Genomic DNA, 25,692 nt, shown 5'->3' on the forward strand with positions numbered 1-25,692 from the left:
AATATTTGTCATTTATAGAGCATTTATAAAGCATTAAAGTCTTTGAAGAGCTGTTGTGTTAATCACAAAATTCATTCAGCTTTTAATTCACAAAATGTGATCTGATCAATCCAGTCCTATTCAACTCAACGAGAGTTTCTAGTGTGTGTCCTGCACTACTCTCAGTATTAAGAGATGACATGAAGGAAGCAAAACTCTCATGGTTGTTGTACCTGTGGCCCAAGCCTGCAATAAAAATAAAGCCTATAATCTTTAACAAAATTGGAAACTAGAAATAGCACAATGGTTGCTATGGACAGATTTGATTATAGGTTTATGGTTGACACAGCCACTTGAATTGCATCCAATAGAGGAGCTTACAAAGAGCATTCTCAAGTGGAATTCAAATGAATCAAGCTTAAAAATACTAGCTTTATTGAGCATTTACCACCTATCAATCACTGAACTAAGAAATTAATGGAATTAAGTCGTTTGCTCCTCACAATGTCCCAGTGAGAGGGAAACTACTGTAGCCACACCAGACAGATGAGAAAACCAAAGTGAGTGGTTATTTTTACTTCCCAAGGTCTGTATTTGCTAAGGAGTAAAGCTGTGGTTTCAAACCTCGGTAGGAGCCATTCATACTAGATCTCCCAACACAGTCCTGTTTGCAGAGATTGCAGTCCATTACCCACTCGTGAACTCAACTCCAAATCATATACCCTCTTACCTTTTACTAAGAAAATATCACAACCTCCCTTTAAATACCTAAAGTATTTAAGCATTACACTTGATATTTTAATCCTGGTGTTGATTTTGAAGTCAATGTTTTAGTTTAAAATTGTAACTTTTGTTTTAAAATCTGAAAGATTACTTATGCCAAATTTCTGAACAGTACCAGATTTTCACTTCCGGGTAACTGTGATATACTTCTGAAAGCTGCCCAAGTGACTGAACCAAGTTGGTAAGCTCTCCTGTTCTCCACAACAGTCTGGGGTCCTTCTGCTTTCCGGCATCTTGCTCAGTCATTATTGACCACTAGCAAGAGCTCTCCAGACACTATGAAACATGCAGCTCACCAATTCATCACTTAGCCACGATTACCCATGTATTAAACACCACATTCCAAGCACTTTAAAGCCCATTATATCTCAGCTAAATACCATAAAAGAATCCTGTTCTGAAAAGAGATTTGTCCATGACCGACCAGTGGGGACATAGGAAATCTTACCCACGTTTTTATCAGAGGTTTCATTGATTTAACAGTTTTCTATTTTAGCCTCCATTTTAGACCGCATTGCGACAAAGGACTTCCTAATCAATAAAAATGTGCCTTAAATTATTAAAAATTTCAAGAAAACCCATCCATCTTGATTCTCTGGATGAGGTAAAGACTACTAAAAAAATCAGCAACTGTTTTCATTAAGATGTATTTCCTGGGTTAATACCTTTAGTACCTTAGGCTGGCAAATTATCATCATTAATTTGCTTGATTCTAATTCTTCTTAGCTAAAACAAAAAAGTTTAAGGCCAACTCTAACTCCACTAAGTGATACCTCATAATAAAATGCTAATTTCAACATTTTATAGGCAAATTGTAAAGACAGCATGGATGCAATATTGTACTCCTGGCGCCCTCTAGTGGGTGTAGTTGGTTTCAAGGATCACTTGCAAGGTTTTACTGAAACCTGCCTTAGGAAGGAATGAGGCATCCCTTCACCCTATGCTCTGTCCCCTCTAGTTTCTCCTCCTTTACTCTCTGGTCTTGTTCAGCTTCCCAAGATATGATGACAATGTCACTCAGTGTTACAGTAAATTAAACTTTATTTACAGGAACAGGTGTTTATTTACAAAACAGCTACACCCATTTACTTACATATTGTTTGTTGGCTTTTGTGCTATAATGGAAGAGCCAAGTAGTTGCAACAGAGACTAATGTATTATCTGCCACTTCGCAAAAGTTTGCCAAGCTCTAGTCTATGAGCATAACACCATTTCTGTCAACACTCTGGCTAGGAAGGACTGGATTGTATCAAATATGCTTGGGAAACTCCATGAGTGCACATGAAACCTATTTATTTGAGCAATAAAGAAACCTCTTTAATTTCATCGTTCCTTAATTAATTTAGCCAGGGAACTCATTTTTTACTAACGCCTTTAACATCTTATCCAGTGGAACACATTTTCGTAAATACTGTTTTATAGTATTGTGCTTAAAGACATACATCTTCTTACTGTTCTGATTAATCTTCTGTCTTCACCTACTTACACTGTGATCAAACATTGTATTGAGTATACTTTAAGAACATTTTAGTTTCAACTTTAAAGAGCAATCATGATAGACGCCAGTGCCCATTCTTTCTACACTCTGGTAAGAATCATGTCGCTTTTGAAGCACAGTAATTTGTTTCCAGACCTTAATTAAAACTTCCTAACACAAAGGGACACAGAAACCCAACCTTATCTTTTCTATGCATTCCTTCCATTTGACACAAAACTGTTCCTCATTGGACTATGTGTCCTAACGGAAACTTCTAAGGTACCAGGTGTACTTTGGGCTTACTCCTCAGCCTATAAACAAACCCTTTGCCCTCTACTTGTTGCAAGGTTTCTTGAAGCTCTGCTCTAGGGCTGTATAGCCCCCACTCCTGCTAGTCCCACCAGCACTCCTCACCCCCTCTGTAGGCTCTGTTCCTGTTCCCATTCCATTTAAGCCTTGCCCTTACAAGCTGCCTGGCAAACCTTACATTATAAAAATGCTGTAGTTTGGGGTATGCCATTAGGGTACCTACATGTATTTGCAGTTTCCTGGATTCTCCTGGAAACAGACCTCAGGGTATGATTCTCTAATGAAAGAATTTCAGTTGAAAGTTATTTGGGCTACACAAGCCTCAAAATACTCAACATTGTCTTTTAAGTAGCTGATTTATAAGGTAATTTCTGTTAGAAGGCATTTCCTTAGCTTCGTGATTAATGGTCCCTATTCCTACAAGGCCCCATGGAAGAGCCTCAAATGTCATGCCTATCATCAGATCTGTTCTGCCAGCTCCCTTGTTGAACACTTTTACAGTTAGGGTCAATTTCCTCTGTTTACAGTGATTTTGACTCGCCCTTAAGCCCTCTATCTTCTATCCACAGCCTTTCTGGATTCCTGTGTTCCCCTCCTTCATTCACCACAAAGGCTTAGAGGCTTGAATTGAGATAGTTAGAATTTAGTACTAACTTTTTCATTTACAGATAACTTGAGATTAGTAATCTCTGTCTAGTTACACTAAAAGCATGAAGTTTAGTGTGGTTTCACTTGTTCTTCCCATTGATTTGCATAGTTATTTGGGGAATGAATGGAAAAATTCCCATTTACACAGCCACCACTGTCTTAAGGCAACCTAAAAGTAGTCAACTCCCAGGTTTTATCTGAAAATGTCTTAGTTTCACTTCCATTCTTGAAAAGTGTTATTGCTCAGTTTGGTATTCTGGCTTAACGTTGTTTCTTTCAACCCTTTGAAGTTGCCCCACTATCTTCTGGCTTCCAATATTTTGGTGAAGTTTTGTCTTCTGTATTCAAGACTATTTTTTCTTTTTTTTAAAAAAATATATTCACTATTTACTTTTGAGAGGTGAAGGGAGAAAGAGGGAGAGAAACATCAATGTGTGGTTGACTCTTGCACACCCCCTGCTGGGGACCTGGCCTGCAACCCAGGCATGTGCCCTGACTGGGAACCAGCAACCCTTTGGTTGTCAAGCTGGTGCTCAATCCACTGAGCCACACCAGCCAGGGCAAGACAATAGTCTTTTCTCAGGTCTTTAATTTCCAGCAATTTCACTATGATGCATCTGGATACACTGGTTTCTCTTTGTTGTTTGGAATTTACTTAACTACCTGAATGTCTAATTTGATGTCCATCTTGGAAAATTCTCAGATTCTCTTCAAAAACTGCCTTTGCCCTATTATCTCTCCTCTTTCAAGGGCTCCTAACAAACAGGTAAGGCTTTCTCACTGAATCCAGTATGTCTCTGACCTTTTTTTCACCTACTTTCCATCCTTTTCCACTCCTTGCTTCAGATTAGATTATTTCTCCTGACCTATACTTACTGCTTCAAAGTCTGTCAAATATAAGGTTCTGCCACTCAGATGCTGCTTCTTAAGTGGTCAAACACTCCAAGGCAAGGTAGTCCCAAATGATGGTCTCATCTCTCTCAACTTTCTTCTGAATTTCAGTCCTCTAGTAATTGACTATATTGGTAACACTTTGTTTTTAGTGAGATTTTTTCTTCTATTTTGTTCAAATTTTTTACTCTTCTTCAGCAGGAATGCTAAATTACCGGTTCCATAACCAGCCCCAGAGTCTTCAATGTGGTAATTTTTAGTAGGTATAATAAACATTGATCTTCCTTTCTCCCAGGGTATAAGGATCTCCAAACTTGTTACTGGGCACCAGACATGACACATTTAAAGACAATATTAATTTGCTCATGTATCACAAGACCACAAGGACTGTAGGAACAACTACTTCACTTTTAGAACCAAAAATAACGCATTCTCAGGAAATTGTTTGGGTACCTGCCATAAAAATATGACTGGCATTCTTTTTAAATAAAAAATATACTAGGTCATCAGAATGAAAAAAAAAAAGCATCTAATAATTCTATACAGTGAATAGCATGTCTTTATTCTATTTACAGTACATTTGTTATAAATATAATACACTTTTGAAAAGCTTATTTTTAATTAACTTGAGATTTATATTTTAAACAGATCAACTCAATTGTTAAAGTTACATAATAAAGAATATGATAATTTAAATGACAAAAATCTCATATTGTGAATAGTGCACACTGAAGTGAAGAAAAAGTCAAACTCCTTTCAAAACTATATTCAAAGCATCAGAAAAATTTCTTTTACAAAGTCATGTATAAGCCATAAGAACCACCAGATACTGATGTACGATGATTCTATAACCAAAGTTCAAAACTGATTTTAGAGAACTGTGTGAAGCAAGATAGGAAAATTTGTATTTAATACTCTATTAAACTTCACAGTAAAGCTGGAACTTGACTAATGGCTTAACCGGAGTTTTGCCAACAAGGCCTTCTTTTCCTTCTGCAAAATTGCCTCCTAATGTTTGTACCCATTGACAGTTGTAACAGCAGACTCAGACGCTGGTTTTTAAGACGGGGCTTAATAAGGTGCATGGGTACGTTGAATTCTGTATTATGAGCATGTAAATTATTACCAGGTTTCAAGAAATACAAGAAAAGAATATCAGTATTCTCAGTCCAATGCGCTTTGCATCATCAACAAACTGTCAAGTATTCTGCAGTGATCTGATACCAACCTCCAGAACAAGTCAGGTATTTCAAATACCACTGTAAAACCCAGTCAGTAAAATAAAACAATTCCTGTGGCTTTCAGTACAACTTTACAAGTTGTCACACATTATTAATGATGATCAGTGCAGGCATGGAGTTCTGCTGACTTGTTTCAAACACTGTAACTTGGTCCGATAACTTGGCAAATACCCTAAAAGTTCCAAGGTTATAAACACCTGTATGGACAAAGCATGCTTTCAGCTGCAAACTGTGAATCTCCTCGCCTTTAAGCTGAAGTTTATATTGTGTTTGTCCAAGCCATGTAAATGATCCATGGATTTCCAATGATTCTGGACTAAAAAAGGAAGAAAAGGGTAAGTTGGAGGGGCTTTTTCTTTATAATTTTCCCCCCAAAGTCCCAGTAATACATCCCTTTCATCTAGAAATTTTATTTTTAGAAATTTTATGAAGCCAATTGCTTATTAATAATAATAATAATGGCAATGCTGTTATTATTATTATTGCTATAACAGCTAACATTTATTAATAATTACTATGTTGTAGGTAAGAGATGAAGAGTAAATTATCTTATTTAACACTCAAAACAACAGTTAGTAAATGATGGAACCTCATTTCAAACCTGAGCTTTTAACTACCACTTGGTTATCCATACATAAAAAATATGTGTATACAAAAATGCTTATAATACTAAAACTGTTTCTAATACTGAAAACTGGAAAGAACCCAGTATCTACAATAAAGCAATAGTTACTTCATTTATAATACACATAGTCACACACAGAATGCATTTGGACTTCAGAGAGCTGCTTCAGATCCTGTTTGGGATGTTACATAATAATCAGTATACGTTTCACATTATTTTTGTAAATATCCGAAAACTCTGAATTCCAAAAACCATCTAGCTCTTGGATTACTGGATATAGAAGTATGTGCCTGCATTTTTAAAGATTATTTATTTATAATAGGGGAAAAAACAAAAAATAATAAGCATTTTCTCACAAACTTGCTGGTTTTCAATTTTAGAGTTCTTTCTCACAAACAAACTTTTACAAAAACATTTAGCTCCAGCCAAACTAATTTGCTGCTTTTGGAAATGCCTTCCATTTTGTCACTACGGTAATGCCACTCCACGACTTTCCTCTAACACATCTGTAACACCAAACGACAACAACAAATCCAGGGAAGCCTGAATAAACTTCATCTACATTAGTAATTATCTGCCTAATTTCAAAATATTAAATTGTTCAAATCAATCTTAAACTACAAATAATCTTGCACTAAATAATCTTTACCTTGTGGTTTTATGCCGAAGATCAACTATGACATCGACATCAGCCTTAGAACAATTGGAAAGTAAAAGGGTGACTGGTACTAAACAAAGGCTAGGGAAGAAAAACAAACAAACAAACAAACAAACAAATTAGCTGTGTTTCTAAAAAAACCCCATACAGCAACTTTCAAGAAAATAACACTTAAACATACCTACTAGAGCATAAGCTCCTTGAAACAATTAGATTCAAGAAAGGAAAAAAATTGAGTCCCAAAATCAATCACTTAAGACAAATTGTATAAATAAGAAGTAAAGCATATTAATACATTGAATAAATATCAGAAAATACACATCCACACAACCACTTTATTTCAATTTATTATTGCTAATCTTAAAAATCTAAAATATTTCCTGGTGGTTATTTCTCAAAATGTAAAAGAGAAGTAAATAATCTCAACTACAAAAGATCAATGGAGAAAAAAATCACAAAAATGCCAACAACTAACCCTCTTCTCTCCTGTTTCTTCAAAATTACTTTGAGAACTTGGCCCAGAATGACATTTGCTTTCTATCAAATTTGCATAAAAGCCATTACGTTTTGGAGAATATGAGAATTACTTCTATGTAAGTTATACGAAGCGCCCTTTCAAGTAGACATATCTGCACAGGTAACGTAGTTTCTGGTATCACTTTATAAATAATAAATTAGCAAAGCAGAGGAGAAAAAACAGGCAGTAACAGAAGAGGTTGTATGAACAAACTGGTATAGATTTCAAATCAAGAACATAATAAATGAACATAACCTGTGAATAAATGAAGCTGCGTTATATACTATTATTTATAGTTTACCCTATAAACACAAAGAACAAAGAGAAAGCAAAAAAAGAAAAAATAGTAACCTTATAAGCACTCACAGAAATAACTAAAATTCTGTTCCAATGTTTTATGCTTTCAAAACTGTAAATAACAACTTGCCCTAAGCAAAACATATCCTTAGGATGCTCTGGTGCCATGCTCTTACCTCCCCCAGGAACTTCTCACAGGAGAAGAAGGCAGCAAGACTGCTGAGTACATTTCCAGTCTGAAAGCACCTCATTAAAAAATTGTATAATTTGAAACCCAAAGCAAAACCTCAGGAACTTTTGCTTTTATTCCCATTTGATCCTTAAGTATCAAATTCTCCATGTCTTACCTAAATGCTTCTAGTAAAAGAAAAAATGTAAACATCTAGATGTTCCCTAGCTCCAAACCACACTCATCATCTTTGTCCCTCTACTTCCTCCATTCAGTGTCAGTGAATAGCACGCCCGCCCACCCCAGCAAGTCTTAGGCATGACACTCAGTGCTTTTGCAGTTGGAATGGGGGCTACTGCCTCGACAGCCCCCATCCCCATTCCTTATTTTCTATTATTTTTCATCAATTCCTGTCCATGTTTTCTCCCACATATCTCCAGAACCTGGTTACTTCACTCCATCTTCATTTTCCTTACAAATACAAGTAACCACGTCTCTTCATTTACTGTGACAGACTCTGAATCAGTCCCCCGACACCATTCATTCTTTGCACCAGGTAGTTCTCATACCTGGTTGGTGTTTCTCGCACTTGGGCATACACCAGAATCACCTGGGGGGCTTGTTAAAAAACATTGCTGGGCCCCACTCCCAGTTTCTGATTCAGGGGTCTGGAGTGTGGCCCAAGATCTGCATTTCTAACAAGTTCCCATACGATAACGATGATGTTGGGTTGGGACCACATGTGGAAAACCACTGCTTTATACAAGTCTTTCTAAGATCTGATGAGCCACCAACAGTGCCTAGGATCAAACTGCTGACAACTATTCCCTCACCACTAAAATTTGGCGTTATTAAAAGCATGCGGTCTAGAGTTAGGCTGCTAATGGTCAAATACCAGCTCAGCTCTGTACCTCAGTTTTCTCAACTGTAAACTGGGAATAATAGCTGTACCTACTTTTTAGGTTGTGGTGATTAGTTAGCTAAGATCAAATATGTTAAGTGCTGAGAATAATGCTTACCACATTCCAAACCTCTATATACCTTGTCTGATTTTATTTTGAAAGTCTATGGCAGCTAAACCCAGTATGACTCGTATCTTTGTTATCACCCGGTCACAAAAATGATAGAATACTTTTTCCTTGTTTTTCACTTCATGATAAACCTGCTCAACAAAAGGAAGCATTTGGCAACTGAGGTGGCTGAGGCACTATCTTTAATCACAGCAGCAACATATAGTAATTGTAGTAAAGGGTAAATTACTTAAGATCAATATCTATACACTTGATATTATTCTAAACGTCTTCTTCAATATTTGTGTTAATGCCATTGTCAAAATAAATAAATGTGTGTGTGTGTGTGTGGTATAATAATTTTTAACAAAACCGTCAAACCTTTTTTGATGAAATGGATGATTAAATGATTCTGGATAGTGAAGACTTGTTTTAATGAGATTAGAAAGTTGCTCTACGGATGGTCTCGGAGAGACTGTAGTGTTTTCTGGCCTGAAAAATTTTAACAGTTCCATTTCTGGTGGCTCCTGAGAAAAGAATAGAAAAAAACATAAGACAATTAAAAACACTACCTTGTTATAATAAAGAATAATGTATACAAACAAAAAAAGTTAAGAATCAATAAAATAAAGCATGAAAAATACTATTTTTGCTATTATTTAAACAAACGGTTGGAATCATTTACAATATAATCTAGGATAAAGAAACTAAGATCTGGCCCTGGCCTGGTGGCTCAGTTCTTTGGAACATCATCCTATGCACCAAAATGGCTGCAGGTTCAATTTCTAGTCAGGGCACTTATCTAGGTTCCAGGTTTAATCCCCAGCCAGGGTGCATACGGGAGGCAACCAATCAATGTTTCTTTCTCTCTCACGCTGATGTTTTTCTCTCTCTCTGTCTCTCTCCCTCCCGCCCTCTCTAAAATCAATTAACATATACTGTTGGGTAAAAATTAAAATAAACAAATAAATAGAAACTATGATGTGAAATCATTCATTCATTCCCTATTTATCATGTGCTAGAGGAGTTAAGCAAGAATTCCATCAAGTTCACATTATTAGCTCTACAATCTTATGTAAGTTATTTAATATGTTAAGATAATTTCCTCATATGTGAAAAGGGGTTCTTAATAATATCAAATGTTGTGGTTCTCATGTGGTAAAACTGCTTAGTACTCAGTCTATAGTTATTCAATTGTATTGCATCTTTTTTAATACTGGAAATAGCACTGGCTGGTGTGGCTAAGTAGTTTGAGTGCCAGCCCGTAAACCTAAGGGTTGCCGGTTCAATTCCCAGTCAGGGCACATGCCTGGGTTGTGGGCCAGGTCCCCAATAGGGAGCGCATAAGAGGCAACTACACATTGATGTTTCTATTCCTCTTTCTCCTTCTCTTCCCCTCTCTATAAAAATAAATTAATTAATTAAATCTTTAAAAAATAGTTGAAATACAATTGCCTTAAAATTTTATTTCGAAAATATATTACTGTGTTTTATATGTTATAGTGCTTCAACTATTAACTAAAGGGTTAATATGCATGTCAAAGTATTAACGCTGATGGTGTCAGGCACACTGTATACGTTTCAATAAATATCATTATCATTTAAATGAAAATACAGAATAACATCCCATTTCTACTACTTTTTTCCCTTGGTTACTTTTTCTCCATTTTCATTCACCTTCCAGGAAAATTTTGATTTTTAATTTCCTGCTAGTCAATATGGATTCTGATCTATACCAGGGATTGGCAAACTACAGCCCATTAGTCAAATCCAGCTTGCCTCTTGTTTTTGCAAAGAACTTTTCATTGAAACATAGCAACAGCCTATCTGTTTGCTTTTGTTGCTTTTGGGCCCCAACAACACAGATGAGTAATTATGATGAAAACCTTTATTATCTGGCTCCCCCCGCCCCCCCGAAAAAGCTTGCTGATCCCTGATCTATACAGTTGCAAAATCAAGAACTAAATATGCTTTTTCCATATAAGTCAGAAAAAAAGTGACTAGAGGTCTATGACTGGAAGAGAGGAGTATACTTCAAGGGAACTGGTTATATTTTATTTCTTAAACTGGGTCCTAAATATATTGGAGTGCTCTTCAATTTATAAAATTCAATGAGCTATTTACTTTGTCTATTTATGTTATACTTTATCAAAAAGTTCAAAACATATATTATTGTGTAATGTATTATAGTAATCAAAGAAAATAATATATTGTTTGAGACTTTAAAAATTATACTGAATAAATTCCCATATAACACCTATCAGGAGAAAAACATGTAAACAATGCTACAAAAGGAGACTAAAAACTGGAAGCTAATTCACTGACAGGATATTCTCAGTTTCTCTCTCTCCCAGGTGAAGCAGCTTAAGAGTAGCGAGGAGTATATTCACAATCCATGCTACAGAATGGATTGGATTTGTACCAGTAGTTTCATAAGGATTTCATTTGACTTTATGAAAGTTCAGTCCCAAGAAAGGAAGCTGTAAAGTACTATTATCTTTGTTTTATAAGCGAGTAGGTAAGCTAAAGTTCATCAAGTTATGCAAGCAATTTGCATAAGGTCATCAATCTGAAATTCTTTAGACTTCAAATCTATTACTCACAATATAATAAAACCACCGTATCGCCCAAGCTTAGTTACATAAAGAAACTATAAAAAACTTCAAAGATAAAATACAAAGAAATTCAAGAAGTTACATACATAGTATATAAAATGGGAATATAACAAGGTTAGATTTTATAGCAATCACTTTGTTTCATATTCTAAGTGCCAATCTTGCCACTGTTTGAGATGTTCCAAATTATCAAAAGTTTATGGCATTTACAACTAAAACTCAGGATTTCTATATCAATCAAAGGGAAAAAATTATTTTCTTAAAATGAGAAATAGATATGGGGCTAAATATGATATATTCATTAAACCTAATGGAAAATTACCATTGCTAACTATCAAAATAAAAACTGATTCAAATTATAGAATCACCAGTGGAAGCTAAAACTAGTGGACCTAAGTAAGCTTGAGGACAAATCAGATATTTACGTAGTCTCAGGTTATCTCTCCACAAATTCTTTATTATTACAAAAGGAAAAACAATAACTTTACTGTGGAGAAACACGGCAAACAATATTTTAATCAACTGAACCATCACTGATAACGGGATAAATTATTATCATGTGCTTTATGATATAATACACTGACAAAGTGATAACATCACTTATGCAGTATTTTTACCATAAAAATCCATAATCTTAATCATGATGAAGCACAAGAAAAATACAGGGATATTATTATACATTAAAATAACCGGCCCACGGTCTTAAAAAAACGTGAAAGACATAACTGTCAAAGACTCAAGAAATTATTCCAGATTAAAGGAGACTGAAGAGACATGACAACTAAGTACAGTGTGTGATCCTGAACTGGATGCTGGATAGGAAAAAACAAATAGCTATAAAAATATTATTGAGAACCTTGGTGACACTTGAGTATGGACTATACATTAAGAGTATTGCATCAATGTTAAACTTTCTGATTTCAATCATGGTCTTTGTGCTTATGTGTAAGAGATTATCTTTGTTCTTAGGAATACTTAAGGGACAGGATGTCTGTATTCTTCTTGGAAGTAATTACTTGAATATGATCAAGAAAATAAATTAATATGTATGTATATAGAGAAAGAATGATAAAGCGAATAAGGGAAAACACTAACTATTTGAGAACCTGAGTGAAAGGTATAGAGTCCTTTCTACTATTCTTGCAGTTTTTCTGTGTTATTTCAAAATAAAAGTAGTCAAAAATAAAGGGGAGAAGAGCTTGAAAATAAATATCTATTATTTATAAATACAACATAAAGTAACTATTTGAATTACTGGACTAAATGTACTTAAATTTTGTTCGCAGTACTATGAGAACTTTTTGGAAAGAGTAAACAGTATGTCAGGAAAAAAGAAAACATGTTAGACACCATCGCCAGCTGCTGCACAACTCCAGAGGCCGTCCCTCACACTGTATGGTGTGCCCCCTGGAGTTCTGCAATGGTCTGGGTCTGCTACAACAAATAAGAAAATATAGAGAACGCTGCCCTCTCAAACTAACCAATTCTTCATATAATATGAATTCTAGATTTAATAAGAGTATATTTTAGGAAACCGCAAGATCATAACAACTGCATCTCTTGTAAGTGCTAACAAATTTTAAAAGCAATTTATGTTCATTCATTACTTGCATCAGTCTTATGTCACCAAACCCAACTTAAATCCCAATATAAAAGTTTGTGCAAACCAGTCCTCACCAAAAATATAAAACCAGCCAAACAAAACCCTCCATAAGTTTACAAGAAAGCCCCAAAGCAAACTGTTATTACCTGTTTCTGAGGATATGAAAAGGCTTCTTTTCCTACAGTGTGAAGAATAACATGATGCTGACCTTCCAAAATAAGCTGCTTACTGTCTTCCACTACGTAAGCCTAAGATACAAAGCACAAAAATGTTACCCTGCTTAGCAGTAACCTCAGAAGCAACCAACAAGCTCTTTCCCGGCCACTGTGGAGATGCATGAAGGTAGAGGCTGAAGGTTGGGTGCATTCAACATTTGGTTCCACCAGTAACCCACTGCCATGACCAAGGAGGCATCGCTGCTAGAGGTGTAATGGACATTAATACTGCTTTATAAGAGGTGCTAAAGACCACCCTCATCCACAATGACTCAGCATGAGAACTCATGAAGCTGCCAGAGCCATAGGCAAGTGTCATGCCCATCTTTGTGTGCTTGCATCCAACTGTGATGAGCTATATATGTCATGTTGGCAGAAGCCCTTCGTGCTGAACACCAAATCAATCCAACTACAGATGATGACAATAAGAAACTAGGAGAATGGATTGGCCAATGTAAAACTGACAGAGAGGCAAAGCCCCTTAATGTGGTTGGCTGCAGTTATGTGGTGGTTAAGGACTACGGCAAAGAGTCTCAAGCCAAGGATGTCATCAAGGAGTACTTCAAATGCAAGAAATGAACAAATAAACTTGGCTTTTGTTTCTAAAAGAAAGAAAAGAAAAGTAACCAATGCAGTATTTGAGAGAAGGTAGAAATATTATGGCTAATATCTATCAATTACCAACACTCATGGTTGTGTCAGCATTACTACTTTTATTTATTCACTGAATCTATAAAGTATGTGTCAAAATCTGTTTTGCATCAATATAAGTGCTGGCTTGGGTATTTCAGAGATACATCTTGAATTCTTTTCCAATTTTCTCTAGAGCTCTTAAGAAACTAGTCAAAAAACAAACAAACAAAAAAAACCAACAATGTCATTAACAACAAGCTTTTTTCTTTACTGGAATGCCAACACAAAGGCAAAAAGCTTCATATATTCTTGCTTTTGAAACACCCCAGGGTTTAATCACGTAGTAGAGTAAAATCAGTGAGTACAAACGTAAAAATATAAATGGAAATGTCACACCCTTAGAGATCTTAAATGTAAGTGCATATGCTTTTAAAAGAGGCTTTTTCCCCTAAGTAGTACACTGATTTCATCTGTATCAAAATACTTGTTCCAGCATATTAACTCTTCTCCCACTTGAATTGTTTCTGTCCCAGAAAAAATATAATCTGTAAGTGGCTAATACATTATTATTATCACATTATGCAAACACAAAGGCTTAATTTTTTTTGACAAATGCAACTTTTTTACTATTAGATTCAACAGAAAAATCACTCTGCCAAAATGCTACAAAAGTTTCTAAATGTTTATTTTCAATTTCTGTACTTGGAGTAGTACTGCAAAAAGGCACAGGACATCCCAGGATCTGCTCAGAATCTTTCCATGCATGACCCAGAAATGCAGGAGTTAATCACCTGATGGGGTGACCTTTAATCAAGTCAAGAGAGGATGATAGCTGATAGACGAGGTCTTCAAACATGTCATACTTCTTTTCCAGTAGTCTAATGGGACTGAGTAAAAATGACCCACAGACATGGCCTAATTCTGAAATGCATTCTCCTCCCTGCACAAAGGCTTAACTTTTTAAAACAAACCTTTATTTTTAGTTAAGATTGGTTAGGAGTTGTAATATACCCATTTTCCATTTTTTTCCACAAAAAGTTGCCCAAGCTCTGAAGTATTCTCCTGGATCACGTTTTATTCAAGAGTCTTATGTTTCCTGTGTATCCCATTCCACAACTTACATGAATCTTCAAGTTTTTTTAATTCAATAGTCATTTTTGCATAATCTAGTGCCCTCATTAAAGAAAACCTACCACTTTTTTCCTATGAGTAAGTAATAAACATATCAGGTACCAGCCACGACCAAACTGTATCTCATTCTTTAATCTATGTCAACTTCCATTTTCTATAGCCAAGGAGCATCACAATCTTCCATAGGTTTCTTCTTCATGTGATCAGCAATACTAGTAGCAGGTTTTATTCACGGCCATTTTTTAAAAAGGTAACACTTTTCTCCCCAACCAAGGTTACCATGGACTTAACAGTGAGTACAGACTACAAAGCATACATTACTCAAAATGCTGTCCCAGAAATATCATAAACTGTTACATGGTAGAAATCTGTGGAATGACAGCCACCAAAGCCAAGGGTCTATTGTATGTTCATTTAATGGTGTGCAGTTGGTTTACATTAGGGGTAATACTGCTGAGACTGAAAATAGGATTCTTTTTATTCTAAACTTCAAGAACATTTGATTTCAAGCTAATAATGTGTACCTAATACTGTTAATATTAACACCTTCTATAATCCCCAAAAGTATCGATATACTTAAAAGTAGATTGAAACATGAAAAGAAACACTCATGCCTGCTTAGTTTCAAAAATGTTTACTAGACATGTGTGATTTAGTAAAAAGAACACTCTAGAACATCTAAATCCGTTTAAAATACCTGTACTGATCATCTACTATGGTCATACCTTTATGTGAGCTCTTTTATCAAACACCACAAAATCAAACCTTTTGTCAAACAACACAAAATCAAACCTCACACAGTTCAGGTGAATACCACTCACTGGTCAGGATCCTTCATTTCACTGTAGAACCATTACATATGCATATGTATGCCAAATTGTGATCCAAAATGGCAGCGGATTAGGTGGATATTTTACTCACCTCCTCCCAAAACTAAACTGTAATTACAACTAAAATACAGAACAATCAACCTGAATAATTAACTGAAGACTAGTTGAACAGAAGTCTTACAATTAAGGATTGTAAGAGCCACATCAAGACTGATAGGAATGGTGGAGATGCAAAAAGGGCTGGCCCTGCTCCCGTGGGCTGCGGCAGAGATTTCAGAGGGGTATCTCAGCTGCAAAGGTTCCCCCTGAGGAGGTGGGGTTAAGACCCCATGCTGGGTTACCCAGCTCAGAGAAACAGAGTTGGGAAGGGGTGCCCACATAACATCTGGATGAAAATCAGTGGGGATTCTGTCTGCCAGGGAGACATGAGTCTGCTAGCAAAAGTACCCTCCTATAGGGCCTACACACAAAATCTCATCTGCAGCCACACATCTAGGTTCTGGGGGAGGGAAGGTGTAAGGGAATGAAGTTGTGTGAGGAAAGGCTGGGGTTTGCAGCTCTAGGGAGAGAGCTGATGGGACAGCCGCCAGGACCCCTGTGCTGAGTCACTCTCTGCACCACAGAGGCCATCTTCCTTAGGTGGAGCACTCCCATCCTTACGGCATCACTCTGGGGGAACGCAGCAGCTCCCACCCTTTGGACTCCTTGTCACATCCTGCAGGACTCATACCCTGCTAAGGATTCAGTTGTCTGTGTTGGGGTATATAAATCTGGGCACACTCAGGGGCTGTCAACAGCTAAGAGAGGTGGCTTTGGAGCAAGGGTCATTCCACCCACTTCCCCATGAACCTGACTAGTGCATATCCTCCTAACAAAGATCTGTTAACCCTACCCCCAAGGCTCCAGATGGCCCAACCCTCTCTGCTGGTGACCCCATCCTGCCAAGGACAGGGCAGAATCTCAGACATACTGAGTTGTGTGGCTCTGGGGTGGGGACAACTCCTTCCACCTTCCCCCAAGCCTGACTGGCGCCTCCCACTACTGGGAAATCCATGAGTGCCACCCCACAATTTGCAGTGGCACCATCCTGCTGAGATCAGTCTCCTGATATAATCTTAAGTAGACTGGGTTATGTGGCTCTAGGGCAGGAACACAAGGTCCATTCCAGGAGCACCAAGATCAAGTGATTAAGAAGACTGTACCACTGGGTTCTACAGGGTACCTACTACATAAGGCCATGCTTCCAAAACTGGGAGTCACAGCAGACTCACTTAATACACAGAAACAAACACAAAGGGGCAGTCAAAATGGGGAGACAAAGAAAAATGCCCCAAATGAGAAAACAGAATATCTAGAAAAAGAAGTAAATAAATGGAAGCAAGCAACTTACCAGATATAAATGTCAAACCAATGGTTATAAAGATGCTCAAGGAACTTAGAACTTTGACAAAGAGATAGCTAGCACAAAAAGGACATAGAAACTATAAAAAAGAACCAGTCAGAAATAAAGAATACAATACAGTGGTACTTCGGTACTCATCGTTAATTCATTCTAGAACTCGTGACGAGTGCTGAAATCAATGAGTAGCGAATGGAGTGAGCGATGAAGCATTTTCTCTTGCAGGGAATGTCATGATTCATACAAGTTCTAGCAAGTATGACAAGTCCCAAGCAAGCACCAACTGCTGAAACATTTTTGAATCATCAAAATGTGACAAGTGCAGGGTTTGATAGTTCTGAAGCCATCGAGTACTCAAGTATGACTGTATCTGAAATAAATATACTAGAATGAATAAACAGTAGGCTGGATGAAATAGAGGATCCACCAGTACTTTGGAAGACAAGGTAGCCAAAAATAATCAAACAGAGAACCCACCCCCTACCCCCAAAAAAGTTAAAAAGAGGATAGTATAAGGAACCTTTAGGACAACAATTTAGCATAACAACATCTGCATCATAGGGGTATCAGAAGGAGAGAGAAAGCAAGGGATCAAGAAACTATTTGAAAAAATAATGACAGGAAATTCCCTATCCTAGTAAAACAAAAAGTCACAAAAGTTCAGGAATGGCAGAGTCCCAAGCTATACTACAAGGCCATAGTAATTAAAATAGCATGGCACTGGCATAAAAACAAACATATAGATCAATGGAACAGGACAGAGAGCCCAGAAATAAACCCACACCTTTATGGTTAATTAATATTTGACAAGGAGGCAATAAAATACAATGGGATAAAGACAGTCTATTCAATAAATGGTGTTTGGAAAATTGGACTAATGTGTGCAAAAATAATAATAAACCAGATTACCTTCTTACACCATACACAAGAATAAATTCAAAATCTATTAAAGACTTAAATGTAAAACTCAAAACCATAAACATCCCAGAAGAAAGCATAAGCAGTGAACTCGTACACATTTCTCGTAGCAATACTTTTCTGGTATATATTCTCAGGCAAGGGAAAGAAAAGAAAAAAATACACAAATGGGACTATGTCAAACCAAAAAGTTTTTGCAAAGCAAAAGAAACCATCAACCAAATGGAAAAAACAACCCAATGAATGGAAGAACATATTCACCAATTATACATCTGATAAGGGTTAATATCCAAAATCGATAAAGAACTTATACAACACACACACACACACAAAACCAAAAACCACACACACCCCTAAACAATTCAACTCAAAAAATGGGCAAAGGACCTGAATAGGCACTTCTCCAAAGAGGACACAGATGGCCAAAAGACATATGAAAAGGTGCTTAACGTTACTGTAATCAGAGAAATTCAAACTAAAACCCCCATGAGGTATCACCTCATACCTGACAGAACGGCTATCATCAATAAATCAACAAACAACAAGTGCTGGTAAGGACATGGAGAAAAGGGAAACCTAGTGCACTGTTGGTGGGAATGCAGACTGGCACAGCCACTGCGGAAAACAGTATGGAGTTACCTCAAAAAATTAAAAATGGAACTGCCTTATCACCCAGCAATTACACTTCTGGGAATATATCTGAAGTAACCCCAACCACTGACTTGAAAGAATATATGTACCCCTATGTTCATTGTAGCATTATTTGCAATAGCCAAGATTTGGAAGTAGCTCAAGTCCCCATTCATAGGTGAATGGAAAAAAAGCTGTGGTACATTTATTCAAACAATGAAATACGACTAGGCTGTAAAAAAGAAGGAAATCTTACTTTTTGCAACACCATGGATGTACCTGGAGAGTATTATGCTAAGTGAAATAAGCCAGTCAGAGAAACACAAATAGCATATGATTTCACTTACATGTGCAATCTAATAAACAAAGAAAATAGGAACAGGCTTACAGATAGAGAAAACAGGCTGACAGACTATTAGAGGGGAGGGGGACTTGGGGGCTGAGTGAAAAGGAAAGGGCGGTGGGCAGAGGTAGAAGAAGGCGGATAGAAGGTAGAAGAGTGGGGATAAATGGTGGCAGAAGGAGATTTGATTTGGGGTGGAGAACACACAATACAGAGATGATGTATTATAGAATTGTACACCTGAAACCTATATAATTTTATTAGCCAATGTCACTTCAATAAATTCAATAGAAAATAAAACATACATATACTATATATATAAGATACAAAAGGTTATGCTGTAAAAAGCAAGTCTGCTCTGTATTTATAGTTCAGGTAACTTTAAGGAAGACTAATGCCTAAACAATTTTATTCTGATCTGTCATGTATGAGTTTTATTTGGATATGATTTTCAAAAGAAAATAAAATTTTCGAATAATCTGGAAAACCTTAATACAAGCCAACAGTTAGATAATTATCAATTTGGTTGAGATAATAGTATTATCTCAATTAATTTGGTTGAGATAATAGTACTGTGGGGTGAATTAAACAAGAAAGCCTTTATGTGCTATAAGTACATACAGAAGCATTTACAGATAAAATATTATACCATTTAAAAAAATACACTACAGCATAAAATAAAGGAAGGTAAAAATAAAAAAACAAAGGAGACAGGGAAATGGAAAGATGAAAAATGAAGAGCAACAAATGAGTAATGGGTATCAAGAGGTTTATGGTGCTACTTTTTCCTTTTTATTTCAGTTTGAAAATGCCCACAATAAACAGTTTAATAATAATACTGGCTTTCATGAAGCTTATCATGTCTACAGTATTCTCAACACCATTTATAACTAATAACAGAGATGAAAGTGATCTAATTTAAATGAGTTCTTCCTTTATGCAAAAAAGTCATTATAGAAATGTTAAACTATAAAACAACTTCAATACTGAAACTGGAACATTTAAAAAGGAAAACATAAAGGGCAGGTTGCGGTTGTTCTTCAGCTTAAGAATCAAATATCTATAAGCAAAGTTTCCTAAAATAATATAACACAGACCTTCCATAATATGACCACGTTCAAATCCACCTCACTGCACTTCTGAATTAATCTCACAGCATCCTCTATTGACTGTGTTTCTGTATGCACCGATGGCTGGGCTTGCGATTTCCTTAGTTCAGAGGATAAACTTCGGTAAAAGAAATCTGCACATGGACTTGCTGAACTTATTATCTGTAAAAAGAAAAATCACTTGTCTACATAATTGTTTTCCATTAAATACACCCTGCCAAATCTATATTTCTATAACTTACACAAAGGCTTACTCAATAATTTCTTGTCAATTTGTTGAATATAGGGGGGGCCACATTAAGACTTGAACACCTAAAATATCTCGTACAAATTACACTAAATCTTAAAGATGTTACTTTAAAATAATCTACAATGCTGTGATATTAATCTGACCTTTCAAGCATCCAGGGAGGATGAATGGGTAGCTCTAAGAAAATGAATAAAAAGATAAACTGTAGAAAAGTATTTTTTTATTATTAAAATAACAGAAGTATTTCTCATTCAAATACTTAGAACACTAGGGCAATATCCAATCAAGCAGACTGCATATAGTATCACTGGTATTAATTTGGCTTTTATACTTGAAGGGAGAAAATATGAGAAAAGAATTTTAAATGGGCTCAGAACTATGAAGTTTCACTTAACTAAGGGAATATTGTATTTCATTATAAATTCTCTTATTTATGATTTCCTGAATTATATGCTACATTATATAGATGTTATGCTTCAAGTTAATTATTAATAAATATATACATTTGCCTCATTAGGAGTAATTTTTCCCCTACAGTTTTCTCATTTATCTGTATTACTTGTAAGTTTTATTTACTCAAGCAGATTCATCAAAAGGGAAAAATGCCTTTGTTTCTGTCTTCAATTCTCCTATCCAAAAGTATTTAGCAACAAATACAGTAAAAATTACAACCTGAATATAATTTAAGGGTCCTGATGATGTTTCTAGCGATGTCAAATTTAGAAATGAAAATAACAAAACAAACTAATGTAATCCTGAAAGCTAAATTCAAACGTTCAGGAAGGGCAGTATCTATAAAAGTCATACTTGTTTTGGAATTACTGGACTTTTGGTGCTCTGAGCTATTTCTGAATAGCTGCTTCTCCAAAATATTAAAAGACAGTCACAAAGTGTAAGTAGATGAAGGCAAATGATAATTAGGAATACAAAAGTATAAGGATGTTTGAAATTATCAAGAGAAAGAATAAAAGGAAGGAATAATAACACTAATAGGGCATAACTACATGGAATTTCACACCCTTGGTCCAGTTTTTTCCTTAGCAGGTTCCCAGATCACCTCTTCAGATTATCTGTAGGGCTGGTAGAAAATGCAAATTCCCATACTCCACTCAAGATCTAATGAATCAGAGGTTTTGAACATTTTTGAAATTTTTAAAACAATTGCTCTAGGGAATTCTTATAAATAATGAAGTTGAGAGTATCACTGCCCTAGACAGTAATACATTTAAAAATCACAAAAAAACCTTATTACTTGGGTCTCAAAACCATATAACATACCAAAATTCAAAGGACTATCATCTGTATGTTCCACTGTGACCACTTTCTCTGACAGTTTACATCATATAATACTGTTTCTTTTTTTAATCCCAAGGATTATACTTATTTCATGTGATCAAAAGGAAGTTAATTTTAACTAATTAAAATGGTATAAATCTATTTTTTTAAATGCTTTTACTTATTTTTCAAGAGAGGGGAAGGAAGGGAGAACCAGAGGGAGAGAAACATCAATGCGTGGTTTCTTCTCATTCACCCCCTACAAGGGGACCTGGCCCACAACCCAGGCATGTGTCCTGACTGGAAATCAAGTTGGTAATCCTTTGGTTTGCAGGCCAGCACTCAATCCACTGAGACACACCAGCCAGGGCAAAATGGTACAAATCTATATAGCATTTCTGTTCTGTTTTCCAGCATGAAGTCAAGTGTCAAAACCCAACAAAGTTCATCCAACAAATAATCTGGGGATTACTAAAGCAATAGTTTTGCCAAAATAAGCAGATATACCAGAACTCTGACTTTTAAAATCAAATGCTACTGTGCATATTTGCATACCTGTTCATTTCCAAAGATGATATCTGCAAAGGTGTATTTTTCTGATGACTGTGTGGCAACTAAAAAAAAAAAGGGGGGGATAAACAAATCATATCACTGGCATGAAATATAAAATGACCATTCAGAAATGTTAAAATAAAATAAATTTACCTTCTTTTTCCTTACATCGTATTGCCTTGAAGCAAAACTTTCCCTTTTCCCTACTGCCAAGTTTGGCATCTAGAAAGAAAAGAGAAAATTTCAAAAACCTTTCTTAGCTGATAACATGATAAAAGCAACTAACTCATTATTCAGAATTCCTCAAGCTGGAAAATAATGCATAATTATAATATTTATTTATTTCGTTAAATGTTTAATGAAAAACATCTTTGCTTTCATCTCAATGAAGTAAATCTAACTCTGCTCTTAAAAAGGATAAAACTAAATGTTCTTGAAACACATGTTCATATGTGTCTGTGTACGTGTGTGTACCTATCGATCTGACAGTACAGATAAACAGGAAGTGTGAAATATAAGAACTTGGAGGCAAAGTCTCACCACTCTACCATTTCTTCATTTCTTTTCAGTATTTCTTCATAATATGCATGATTTGTACCAGTACTGTTCTATGCATATACTTTGCTATGATGTATCTTTCCACCATTGTAAACACCTCTAAAATGCTAATATATTTTAATGACCACAAAATAGTCTTAATCACAGCTAAATCTACATTAAAGCCACACTGAATTTTGCCCTATAAGCACAATCTTGCAATAAACTGCTTTGACTATATGGATTTTCTCATATTGTAAGTTAATTCCTTCAGATAAATTCCAAAAATAAGAATCACCATGAGGCTAAGGGTTTAAACATCTTTATATCTTTTGAATATGTTATCATACAATACTTTCCCAGAAAGAGCAAATATCATTTTCCTAGCTTCACTCTACATTACTAGATAATCTCATTACTGGCAAGATAATAAACTGGTAGAAATATTCTAAAAAATAATTTGTCAATATATATCACAAGTATGCATATTCTTTTTTAAAATGTTATATAGGTATGGAAATACACAGAAGAGCATATCAGTACATATCAGTATAGTTACTGACAAAAAAACCCAGCTTTCCAATGGCAAAGGAAACAAAAAGAAAAACTTCCATTTTTAGTCTGTATGTTCCTATACTGTTTAAAATTTTGAAAGGGATCATGTATTCAGGTACTAATTTTACAAATGAATAAAAAAAGAAAAAATGCAAATAGGAAGGTGTGGAAGGGAACAAAAAAATGGAAAAGAATCAATTAAAATAAGTAATTTGATTTATAGTAACATCAACTAATGAAGGCACAACTTAATACTTAATAATGTTAATTATAAGAAAGACACCCATAACCTTAGATTATGGTACTACTCTGAAAAAAAAAAAAATCAAGCAATGAAGGTATGTCAGAATTTACTACAAAGAGAAAAACACACAAACCTTTGTTTTCAGAGAGATTTACAGATTTCTGTAACCTCCAGTGTTTGCTACTACTTGATACTTGTACTATATGGAATTCCTTAACACCTGCTTCACTCTATGAAAAATAAATGAAAGAATCATTGAGGATTTAGGAGTATTAACAGAGTATTTCAATGAAAACAATATTCACACTGGTACCAAAGTCAGTATCGATTAACATAAGATGAAAATTTCATTTTAAAATAAATTAATAATATACATTTCATGAAGTTTAAGTTACTTAAATCCCCTTTTTAATATTCTGAGAGAAGCCAACATTTCATCTAAGAAGTAAGTTTGGCCCTGGCCAGTGTGGCTGAGTTGGTTAGAGCATTACCCATAGACCAAAAGATCACAGGTTCGATCCCCGGTCAGAGCACATGCAAGAGGGGACCATTCAATGTTTCTCTCTCCCACTGATATTTCTCTCTTTCACATGAATGTTTTTCTCTCTCCCCCCTCCCGTTTCTCTCTCTCTAAAAGCAATAAAAAAAATATCCTCAGGCAAGGATTAAAAAAAATTAAGAAATATGTTTATAATGCATTCCTAGTGGAAAATTTTAAAGCACTAGAAGTATTCAGTTATTAGATCTATCATGAGTGACTCATGAGTTACTGGCAGTGTTTAACAGATCAAAAATTATTTGTTGTCAATTTTTAATCAGAACTTTATCATTTTTATTTCTTCTGATCTTTCTGAGCTATCCCATTCCCACTGAGGCAAAACAAACAAAATACTCACAATACAGAATCCCAATACACAGCCAATATACATAGAATAAAGTTATTTAAACTGCATATAATTTTTTATTCTCCTGAATAAGAGAAAATTTTAAATTAAAATTTCCTTCCTCTTACAAATAATGATTTTTTGGGAAAGATCATCAAAGCATTAATGCATTAATCCTAAATATCTTAAAAAGAAGTAATTTTACATATCTATGAAGCTAAAAATAAAGTACACTGTAGAATTAATAATATTTCAAATAAGTATCTGAACTGAATCAATCTGAAGCTAAGATTCTATTTTAATTATAAGATCACATTCCCTTCTTGTAAAAAAATTTTTTTTATTTCAAATACATAAACAGGAATGGTAAAATGTTTGAAATACTTTATTTTTTTCAAGACTTTACTTATTTTATTTTTAGAGAGAGGGGAAGGGAAGGTGAAAGAGTGGGAGAGAAACATCAATGTGTGGTTGCTTCTTGCATACCCCTACTGGGGACCTGGCCCGCAGCCCAGGCATGTGCCCTAACTGGGAATTGAACCAACCAGCCTTTGGTTCACAAGCCAGCACTCAATCCACTGAGCCACACCAGCCAGGGCTGAAATACTTTATATAAAGAAAATGGTACTGTCAGAAATGTATGTGAAGGGTTATCAAATTAATACCCAATGTGAAATCCTCATAGAACTTCATAAATTTAATTACACCAAGAAATTCTCAATGATGAGACTAGAAAATACTTTATGAGGTCTCCTCTGGGCTGAATTACTGGCATGTGGGGCTATATATCATATGAATATGTGCCATATTTATTCCACCAGGTCCTTTTTACTTAAAAAGATACTTAAAATTACAAAGCCAATACAAAATTAGGATTATTTCACACTCTATTCTACAAAAACACTCATAAATTCCGAGCTTACACTGTACTGTGAACAAAGAAAAAATCCATTACTAAAACAAAAGAAATACTTCAAACAGAATGCAAAACATTGAGTTTTAAACCAACTTACAGTATTGATATTTTCCACATCCACAAAGACTAGCATATTGCCTCCTCTGCCCTCCTCATCCTCAAGAGAATTACTTCTGCAGACAGTGGCTCGTACACTCAAAGATCGGCTGGTACAAATAACTGCTGTATGTCTTAATACTCTGTGACTGTAGAAAAAAGAATTGCAAATTTAATCTAAAAACCTCTCCCTGTGTTATGATTCTTTAATTCCAAATAAAGCTTTTAAAACCTCATCACTGTCAGGACCAAATAAACAAACAAAAAGAATACAATAAAGTAAAATTATCTAGTTGGCTTAAGTTCAATTTCTTCTTCTCAATTTGGAAGGATACTATTAGTCTCCCTGATTC

The 25,692-nt window shown here is 35.4% G+C and overlaps 1 protein-coding gene and 1 pseudogene across 4 annotated transcripts in view; one reads left to right on the top strand and one right to left on the bottom strand.

Moving 5' to 3' along the window:
• Window positions 1-1,785: 1,785 nt before the first annotated feature.
• Window positions 1,786-25,692, bottom strand: part of TRAPPC8 (trafficking protein particle complex subunit 8) — an 83,526-nt gene continuing 59,619 nt past the window's right edge. For all 4 annotated transcript variants that reach the window (XM_045849653.1, XM_045849652.1, XM_045849655.1 and 1 more), the window contains 9 exons: window positions 25,341-25,488; window positions 23,577-23,673; window positions 22,261-22,329; window positions 22,111-22,169; window positions 20,019-20,192; window positions 12,969-13,070; window positions 8,986-9,131; window positions 6,603-6,692; window positions 1,786-5,644 (listed from right to left, as the gene is read on the bottom strand). In XM_045849653.1, coding sequence (XP_045705609.1) covers window positions 5,410-5,644; window positions 6,603-6,692; window positions 8,986-9,131; window positions 12,969-13,070; window positions 20,019-20,192; window positions 22,111-22,169; window positions 22,261-22,329; window positions 23,577-23,673; window positions 25,341-25,488 — 1,120 coding nt within the window. In that variant the 3' untranslated portion in view covers window positions 1,786-5,409. The remainder of the gene's footprint in view (window positions 5,645-6,602; window positions 6,693-8,985; window positions 9,132-12,968; window positions 13,071-20,018; window positions 20,193-22,110; window positions 22,170-22,260; window positions 22,330-23,576; window positions 23,674-25,340; window positions 25,489-25,692) is intronic.
• Window positions 13,155-13,620, top strand: LOC123826303 (annotated as a pseudogene).

This window comes from Phyllostomus hastatus, unplaced genomic scaffold (assembly GCF_019186645.2).
Source record: "Phyllostomus hastatus isolate PE091 unplaced genomic scaffold, TTU_PhHast_1.1 phas_contig_80, whole genome shotgun sequence".
In the NCBI taxonomy this organism is placed as follows: domain Eukaryota; kingdom Metazoa; phylum Chordata; class Mammalia; order Chiroptera; family Phyllostomidae; genus Phyllostomus; species Phyllostomus hastatus.